This window comes from Spodoptera frugiperda, chromosome 4, assembly GCF_023101765.2.
Source record: "Spodoptera frugiperda isolate SF20-4 chromosome 4, AGI-APGP_CSIRO_Sfru_2.0, whole genome shotgun sequence".
Classification (NCBI taxonomy): domain Eukaryota; kingdom Metazoa; phylum Arthropoda; class Insecta; order Lepidoptera; family Noctuidae; genus Spodoptera; species Spodoptera frugiperda.
Window position 1 is genome coordinate 7,689,884 of NC_064215.1, and position 10,040 is coordinate 7,699,923.

The 10,040-nt window shown below is 35.1% G+C and overlaps 1 protein-coding gene across 1 annotated transcript; it reads left to right on the plus strand.

Annotated features, from left to right (window-relative positions):
* The first annotated feature begins 567 nt into the window (after nt 1–567).
* Nucleotides 568–9,774, plus strand: LOC118272806 (WW domain-binding protein 11). The gene is made up of 12 exons (XM_050708007.1): nt 568–779; nt 1,246–1,371; nt 1,996–2,093; nt 3,079–3,225; nt 4,232–4,342; nt 4,842–5,024; nt 5,604–5,842; nt 6,451–6,608; nt 7,031–7,140; nt 8,642–8,649; nt 8,757–8,920; nt 9,373–9,774. Exons 1-12 carry the CDS (start codon nt 716–718, stop codon nt 9,585–9,587), a joined length of 1,623 nt encoding a protein of 540 aa, XP_050563964.1. The 5' UTR covers nt 568–715; the 3' UTR covers nt 9,588–9,774.
* The last annotated feature ends 266 nt before the right edge of the window (nt 9,775–10,040 follow it).

The window sequence follows — 10,040 nt, forward strand, 5'->3', positions numbered from 1 at the left end:
CTTAATATTTGACACATTCTCATTTTGTAATTAGATATCGAATGAATAGCAACAATTTATTAATGCATTTAATTTATAAATTGTTAATTTATAATGACTTGATTTTTAATATTAGATTGTAGAACCAATAGATAAAATTGCAATTACCCAAATACACAGAGTATTTAAAAGTTCATTACGTCAAATTTTTACTGTTTCGGGGATACCACAAACTTGAGAATACCCCTAAATGGAGTATTCTTTTTGAACCTTAGACACATAAAATATAATATTAATTATTAATAAAAATACATCTATCAATAATTGTTTTAAATGTGCTTATTGTTTTGCGTTTAGCATACGGTATTTTAATTAAAAATGTCGTACAGTTTTTTATAGATCTTATATTTGTTTTTATTATCTTATACTTAGATTAAACGTTGAATTTTATTTTATACAATTATATTATTAATCCAGTTAAAACGAAAACATAATATGATGCCATAAATACACAGAATTTTGTGGATAATGGGAACTGATTTTTAATATCTGGGAGATACTTTACTTTCTAATGTATGGTAACCCAGATATCTGTTATGTCAAAAATATCGACAAAGCGTTTGACTGACTCGTTCTCGTTTGCGTTGTATTTTTAAACAATTTCATTTGTTCAATAATAACTTTATGTAAAGCAATATTATTTTATTTAGTTTATAGGTAAATAACAACAGCCAAGATGGGGCGCCGATCAATAAATACCACTAAAAGTGGTAAATATATGAATCCCACGGATCAAGCAAGTAAGTATTGGTTATATTTTCGTATATTTTTTTTAGAAATACAGGTTTATTTAGTTTCCGACCTTATTGGTTGAAATTGATATAAAGTGTAAAGTCTACAATACATACATACCTACATAACAATCTATAAATAAAACAAAAATCAATCGATCAGTTTCTATGTATTGTACAGAAAATCCTGCATCTACTTTTATTCAAATAACTGTGTATGCAATATTGACCCTAAAGTATATTAGCAATTATGATAATAATCAGGTATCAGTCCTACTATAAAGCTCCATACAATAAATTGTTGGTAAATCTTAATCGGAAGAAGTTATTGTCAGAATTATTTTTTATTACATTTTTAAACGGTTATTGTTGATTAACAACTGTTTGTGAAATAAGTAGGATTTACTAGTCTTCTTAAAACTCTGATTAAAATAAAATAAATGGCACTAAAAGTTTTTATTTTTTTAATAATTAGGAAAAGAGGCGAGGAAAAAGGAATTAAAAAAGAACAAGCGGCAGAGACAGATGGTGAGGGCAGCTGTACTTAAGATGAAAGATCCGACACAGATCTTAGAGGAGCTGCAGAAAATTGATGAAATGGGTAAGTTGTTTGAACAGTTTTAAAGGATACATTTGTTACTTCTTTGATGCCGTCATTAAGCAATTTCTTTGTCCGTTTACCTACTTATCATATCCACATATTATAACAAAAACACGGATAATCATGCATGCAGATAATATTCATTTAATAGGTTTATTAAAGTTTTTACTTTATCTGCTGCACTCCAGAGACATTACACAACAATTACTTAAACTATTCCTTAGTGTCGATTTTGTTCTGAAAACAATGACTAAAGACAACTGGGTTAACTGACTCTGAGTATAGCGGATAAGTTATTATGTTTACTTAATTAACCTTTAAACAATTTTGGACATTGAATTATTTTTGATCATTCTCTGGTGTCCTTACCGATGACATGAACATGGGCTTTGTTCCCGAGTTTACAAACACAAATAGTTATTCTGAAATTATGTTTTTAATATATTTAATATGTATTAAGAATATTATAGGAGAGTGATTATTGTGAAATCTTCTCAACTGCAATTGTGGAATTGACAATATTAGTATTGTTAAAGAGGCTGAAGAGATATAATTATTTATTGTCATATTTAATGCTAACTTTATTATATTTTATTAATATGCAAATTGTTTTGTTTCTTTTAGAATACAATGTGTTGCAACCGTCACCTTTGAATGAAAAAGTGTTAAAAGAGAAAAGAAAGAAATTGCGAGAAACATTTGATAGAGTTCTCAAGATGTATGTAAGTATAGTATTCTTTTAAATGGTTATGGTTGGATAGATTGGATTATATCTATCAATAAATAATTATAGACTTCATTATTATGACTTAACTAGCTTCTGTCAGCGGCTTTTCCCTCGTTCCCGTGGGATAAAAAGTATCCTATCACCCAAATCAGCTCATACGCTGTCTATATACCAAATTTCATTGACATCCGTTGAGTAGTTTCAATGTGGTTGACAGATAAACATTCAAACTAACAAAATCATATGAGCCTCTAGCATGGCTTGAAACTAGTCGAGTTCCTCGTCAAAATACTACGTGAGTAAGCCGATAACATAATAATTAATTTAACAAAATCACATTTATAATACCAAATATTTGTTTCGCAATGTCTGGATAGCCGCTTTGTATCTGATAACTTTGAATTAAGAAAGTAATTTGTATGCCCTACTTATCCCATAAGTTTATCAGGCACTTATATGAAGCTGGTGAAACAAGCGCTAAGTGATACACATATAATATTAATTGAGTACTTTTTGTTACAAATCTTACCTATAATGGTTAAACCCACATGTTATTTCTATTTTGCATACCAAAAAGTTAGCTTAATGGTTCAACTTTATACAATTTGTTAATTAAGATAGTATTACATAGATACAATTTTACGTAAAGTTTTAAAAAAAATAGACTTTTGATATCATGTTCTCGAGGGAATATTCTTCTAATTCATGTATACTGCGTATTAAAATAACTTTGTTTTTGCAAATGTTGGCAAACAGGTCTATTGCATAATATTTCACAACATGGCGTAACCGACTTGTAATTAATATTTATACTATAAAGTATAGCTAAATAAATAATTATCAAATCCAAGTATTTTTATTATATAATGTATTAAGGATTTAATTGGATTTTTAGGTATTTATTTTTGATAATTTATAAAGATTTGACTGTTCACTATACTTTATACTCTTGTTACTATAATTTCAATGTTACATTCCAGGACAAAGATGATCCAGAAAAATGGGTAGACCTGAAGCGTCAAGAAATGGAGTATGAGAAAAGGAGAGCACATTTAATATCTTACTACGAGTCTGTGAAGCATGCACAGTCAGTCCAAGTAGATGATATCCCATTGCCAACATTACAAGTGAGTATAAAAAAAATAAAATGATATAGAGTACCCAAAAAGGTGTCACAAACCAGTTAATTGCTGTTCTTTAATCTAGTGCATACAGTCTGGCGAATCTAAATTAAGAAATTAAATAATTATGCAGCAATAAAAATTGAGCTAATAAATTCTACTGGCTTAAAATTAGATATGACATAAGTAGTGTCCAAATATTGAGAGAATGCACACGACTTTAAATAATATCATGCTGTTTACATAAGTACCTAAATACCGTTTAAAAAATAACTCAACATTAGGCCGTATTCACACTGGATATTTTTCAAACTTTAACTAATCGTAGCTCATACTTATTCACATAAGCATTTTTATAACGCCGTGAATATTCGTATTGTCTGTCTCCTGTGTGAATACGCCCTAATATTCTTAGTTCAAAAAACAAACATATTTAACCTCCGTACTCAGAGTCATTTAATAGTTACTTAAACCAGTCCTTAGAAATGGTTTTCGATACAAAATTGCTACTAAGGAATAGTTTAAGTAATCATTAAATGTCTCTGAGTGCGGCAGTAAGTGCTTTTGACATTGTCACTCTACGTAAAAAGTGTTTAGTCATTGGAAGATTCAAGTTCAATAATCATGTTTATCAACAGATAATAATGGCTTTGATAAATCCTGGCTTTTATAGTAAAACACCGTGAACATGCATTTATTTGTATTGATACAAGATAGTGGAACGAGAATTGCGTTCTATGGATTGCTTTTGAATTTTAATTAGGAGTTTATTTAAAGCCGATTTTACGATAAATGTTAAGTATTTTTTCTTATTAGGTATTTGTGTAATGTAAAAAATTAAGTATATCTTAATTATATCTGGTTCCTCCTTTGCTAGACAATGTTTCTAGTATTATTTTTTATAATCATCGATGTACTAATAATGTAAGCCATGATTTTGTTCGTGATTTATTACTAAATATAAATCCGCTATCTTACCTATAGATTTTGTAGAAGTATATTTTATTTGCAGGTCCCAGACAACTTAATATTTAGCAATGTACCTTCACAAATACCGCTACCAGCGGACGCGGTGCTTCCAGCCGCTGTTAAACCTATATTGAAAAAGGATTCGGCGTACAAAGTAAGTTCATAGTTTAAATACCAAAACATGCAATCGTTGTCGTAATACAGGATACTCCAAAAATCAATTGTCAATGATTATTAATATTTAAAGTCGGACTAAACATTTAAATATGGGAGAGCTATGTTTCGGCACGAATGGGCCAGAGTGATACCACGGCCCTAGAGAAAACATACGTGAGTGTGTGAGTGAGGTTTACCTACGGAGGCCCAATTACCCCTATTTCCAATCTTCCCAATCCCTGATTACTTAAAAACCCTTTAATTCCTAACCTCCAACGGCCGGCACAAACACTTATAATGCCTCTGATGTTTCGGGTGTCCATGGGTGGCGGCGATTGCTTACCATCATCCATCCAGGTGATCCATCTCCATAAAGAAAATTATAATATTTCTCTATGGCAAGGCCATAAATCATTTGTTAGCTTTAAACAAAGTTCTTACATCTGCTAAGAACATCACAAAAATATTACGATTAACATAGTAAACAAATGTTGTAGGAGAAGCCAGTCGGCCTAGAGCCGCCCGGCGTGCCTCCAGGCCCGCCGTGTGACTTCGAGATCCTGGTGCTGGAGAAGATCAACAAGAAAGACAAGGCCGCTGCCCCCCCTCCACCCGCTGTTCCTAATAACAAGGTTCTAAGGTTCTCTGATATGCCTGATGAAGGACCTCCTGGTGAATGTGTAAGTACCATTTATCTTTTTTAATATAATTTATATAAATTTTGAGTCCACGGTTGGTGCGGTGGCTGGACAACCACGCAATGTGTGTGGTGTTCGGTATCTGCAAGGAGCAAGTTTTTGTGTGATTTACAAATTATTGTTATGGGTTTGGGTGTTCTTTGTATGTGAACTTGTATGTTTATAAACGCACCCTAGATACAGGAGAAAATTCTAGTGTATAATAAAAAATGTTATAAATTTAACATATTATAAAAAAAATGTGAAAGAAATGTACAATACCTACTTATGAATGGACAACTGAGTTTTCTACACCATTGCACATTTAGTAATTAGTGGGCAATTATGATCCCTTTTATGACATACTGAGAGTTTTTTATTCTATGGATTGAAGTGGTAAATAATTAATGAATTTAAAGTTTAAGTCAATTTTGTTATAGCTTTACCAACAGTACCTTGTTGGATATTCATATGGCAATTGTCTATGCAAAACAAATATAACTCATAACTCACAGCATTCTTGCCTTCACGCTAAAACACTTCCACACTCCAATACCTAACAAACAACTCACAAAATTCCAGGCACCACTACCAAAGGTCCAAGTGATGAAACCACCTATACCAGAGAACATTGACGGCGAGGCAGTGGACGAGGACCCAGTAACGCCTGCAGCCGCGGCCGCGACACAAGCGCCCAAACCCACCTCCCTACAACAACGCATGTTGGCACTCTCCGGACAAAACATTGACGACTTCATGAAGGAGATGGAAGAGGTACACAGAAAGAGGGAACGGGATAGAGCTGCTGATCTTAATGCTAGGTGAGTTTTGTTCAAAACTTATTGTTTGTTAACGTTGGATCGGATTTGGTTGCATAGTTATCATAAATAGTGATGGTTTACAGAAATATTGTTTTAAAACCTGTGATAGCTAATATTGTTATGTGTATCAGTAGCTGGCTTCATCTAATTTAGTTTAAAATGTTGATCTTAAAAGTGCTATTTTTTAGTCTATTTGCAAAAATAAACACTTATTTTATAACTATAAGACGTATTTTTAGGCGACAATGCCTACTTAGAGATCAAAAAAAAATATTTGGAACAAATCCTCTGAACGTTCATACTATACCAGACTAGAATAAAGGTTATGTTCATTGTAAACCTGTTATAAAATATAAGGTTCTGCTATCGTTATCGCCCGCTTTTCGTAGGTAAAAAGTAGCCTAATTAGCCTATTCGGTCTAATTAGAGGACTTGGTGCCCCATTATAGGTGCTGAGAGTGGCTTTAGTGAGGTAAAAATCCCACACTTCCTAGTCTAAAAAGTTAGTCGCCTTTTGAAGATTTTCTTCCATAATTTAAAAAAGGGTAAAAAGTAGCCTACATGTTATTCCAGACTAATATTTATAACCTACGTATTTTCGTCCCCAGACTAAGCGCCCTGAAGCGTACGGGCGGCGGGCGCGACAGTGACTCGGACTCGGACACGGAGGGCCCGCCGCACGCGGCCCACGCCGGCCCGCCCGACTTCACGCTCGAGCCGCCCGGCGCCGAGCTGCGGCAGATGCCGCCGCCACTGTTACCGCCTGGTAAGGATCATACTTACATTTAGCGCCTGTTTCACCACCTTCATATAAGTACCCGATAAACTTATGTGACAGATAATGTTTTAAAAATTACGATCTTAATTCAAATTTCCAGACTTAGTGAAGCAGGCGTTAAGTATCATTATTGCCTTTATACTAAAGTTTAATATTACTCTCATTGTCTCACTTAAACGCACTCCGAAAAATATTATGTTTTATTATATTTTGTACCTGTCCTATCAGAATGTAAAGGAGGATCAGAGTATAATATAAGCGGGAATATATTGCTAAAAATATTTCCTGCACCCGCGCTATTATTGACAATTTATTTAATAGAAAACTCAAATAATATAGTATTCGACTCCAAACCTCAGAATCCCTCAAAAACTCCGCTCCGACCACTAAATAACCTTGTACATTTCCAGGTCTCCGTCCGCCGCCTCTCCGCGCCCCACTAGCCCCCCCGATGCGTCTAGTTCCCCCCGGACCACCGCCCGGCCCGCCTGGACCCCCTCCGGGCCCACCAGGACCACCTGCAGGTAAGATATCGATTTAAGTTTTTAAACTGACATGGTCACTAACACTATTATTAGAACTTATAACGGGAACTCTCACGAACGGGAACTCAGTTCATCCGTGATCATGGCGCTTGCAACAGTGCCGAAATATCGGAAACTCGCTAAAATGAATAAACATGGTAAATATCCCGTTATAAGTTCTAATAATAAGATATCGATTCATCTTAATAGTACGCTCTTGACAAAGTAGTCGTGGACATGATACCTTTCATCACATTTTAGTGTTGTTCTTGCAATCACAATTACAATCTCCACCGCGAGCACAATGTTTAGCTGAGTGAGTTTAGATTAGAGTTTGTAGTGCCTCCGGGCCCACCAGGTCCACCTGCAGGTAAGATATCGATTCTTCTTAATTGCACGCTCTTGACAAAGCGGTCGTGGATATGATGTCGGGCATCACAGTTTAGTGTTGTTCTTGTGATACAATCTCCACTTAGAACGGTGTTTGATTGAGTGAGTTCAGAGTAAGCTGTGCTATTACGCTACCAACCTATTGTACCTTAATTTCATTTTAATGATTTATGTTTCTGATGTGTTTAGATCTTGGTATGTATTATGTGTGTACTTTAATCTTGTAAGGAGTATCGTAACTTTGCTGTGTTCAGAAAACTATATCTTAAAACGTTTACATGTTTGTAACCAATGACATCTATACTAATTAATAAATAAATCATATTAACTATACCCTATGCGCCGTAACAAGGTGCGGCTGACAGATTCAGTAACGTTTCGTATCACTCTTGAAAGTTGCTGCGATTTAAAAATTATGCCTTAGTATTTTAACTGTATCACATTCGTATTATGTTATATCATTCGGAAGTGTAGTTAATTAAATTAAATCCAACCGGAATGTTCTAGTCTTTAAATAAAATCTAATGAAATCAAAAATAAAGTAAAGTGTTATGCGTATAACGTAAATCCATAGTCGTGTTTAGTGATGGGATGTACTGCTACGATGGATAGGTAGTCGATGTTTTTGTAGAATATAAAACGAAAATCATGCGTCGTTCAATTATCACTCTTAAAAAACCTTTAATTATGTGGGTAAATCTACTGTAGACGCGGCTCTCTCTGCCCGAACCACAGTGACTTTATCTGAGCACAAATATATAGTAGACATTTCCGGCGCCTTTGATAATGCGTGGTGGTACTTAATCTGAAAGATCGTGGTTGCTTTAGTAACATATACAAACTAATATACACTTATATTCTTTACGGTTCTGTAAAACTGAAACTCTGAAACACCTCAGGGCTCGGTCATAAAATATTTATTTTGACAAGTATATACACGTAGTTACACTGCACAAATAAATAACACACACATTTAATAAAAAAATTCAAGAGAATTAAATGTATGCTGCGAGTATCGATAGCGATAAAAAAAGATTTTTCTAATGTCCATCCCTAAAGAGAGACGTCAGCGTCATACAGACATCTGTCAGCCGCACCTTGTTATAGCGTACAGGGTATAAATAATAATTATAACTATAACTAAATTTTTAACATCTTAAAACTAAGTACATAGTATAAGTAGGAAAGTAAAGTGCATACTCAAAACTCGGTCCCTTTCTAGGTCCCCCGGTCTGCGCGGCATGCTCCGCCCCCCGGGTCCGCCGCCGGGCGCGCCGCCCCGCCTGCTGCGGCCGCTGGTCCCGCCGCCGCCGCCCAAACCGCATCCACAGCTGTCTGTACTCTCCGCCGCGCCGCAACTCATCACCAAGAAGGATGCTCAGCAAGGTTGGTGCTATTTCAAATTACTACTTGAATTGACTGATGTAACTAACAGTTATAGCAAAGCAATGCTAATCCCTCACTGTAATTAAAAATGTTAAGACATTATATACTGCAAAAATCTAATAATCCGAAGGATATAACATCAAAAAATGGAAATTTTTAGCAGCCTGTATAAGAACAACAAAATTGCCAAATTTACCTTACGATTTACTGGTCATTATAACTTTGCAAATTATAATCTATTATCTATATAAGGTAAATACAATTTGGCTGTAAATCTAAACAAAACGGAATCAACTAATTCTATTTCAGTTTAACGTGAAGGCAGACATGGCATGGAAGGCAAAACCCTTACAAAATTTATGTGCTTATGGTTAACAACAGGTTACATTAATAAAATCTACCTTCAATATCCTTTAGTACCTTTAATCACACGTTACAAATATTGTTTTCAGGAGCCACAATCAGTGCCAAACCACAAATAAGGAATTTGTCAGCGGACGTCACGAGATTCGTGCCTTCAGCGTTACGAGTCAAAAGGGAAGACAAAAAGGCTAAGCCGGGACTCAAATCTGGAACCATCCAACGGCAGGCGGATATGCCAAAACAACTACCGAGCAAGGACGATGCTTATATGCAATTTATGAAAGAAATGGAAGGACTATTGTAGCGTTTTGAAAGACTGTTTCGAAGTAGACAATATTTAGAAATTGCGTATTCAAATTGTATGATCTTCATGCCTTGTGTACTGGCCAAGTTTTGGATAACGAGGTGTAAAGGTACAAGTACATCAAGGTGCTCTAACTAGATTTTTTCATTGGATTTTGAACCTTAAACATACATAACATCACGCTTTGTAATCCAAGAAGACAATGGGTCTCATATTAAACACAATATCCACTTATTAGCAGTTTTGTTAGAGGTTCCATTGTAAGTCTCTTTTAAAGAGGCAAGCCAAACGCCATACGCTTTTTTTGGATGGAAATCATCCAACTACCTCTCCCGTCTTGGGTGAGGCTAGAGGGAGTGTCAGACCCTTACTGACCATAAACCACCCCATTCCTACTCCTGTTCTTCGATCCAGAGTCCTGGTAACCCGCTAGGTAGTCCACAGCTTCGGGTC

What these genes read in the sequence shown, in the direction of transcription:
- LOC118272806 (XM_050708007.1), top strand. Translation starts at nt 716, where the DNA reads ATGGGGCGCCGATCAATAAATACCACTAAAAGTGGTAAATATATGAAT. An exon ending in AAAAGGATTCGGCGTACAAA is followed by an intron (nt 4,343 to 4,841) that starts GTAAGTTCATAG and finishes CAAATGTTGTAG; the next exon opens with GAGAAGCCAGTCGGCCTAGA. An exon ending in GCCGCCACTGTTACCGCCTG is followed by an intron (nt 6,609 to 7,030) that starts GTAAGGATCATA and finishes GTACATTTCCAG; the next exon opens with GTCTCCGTCCGCCGCCTCTC.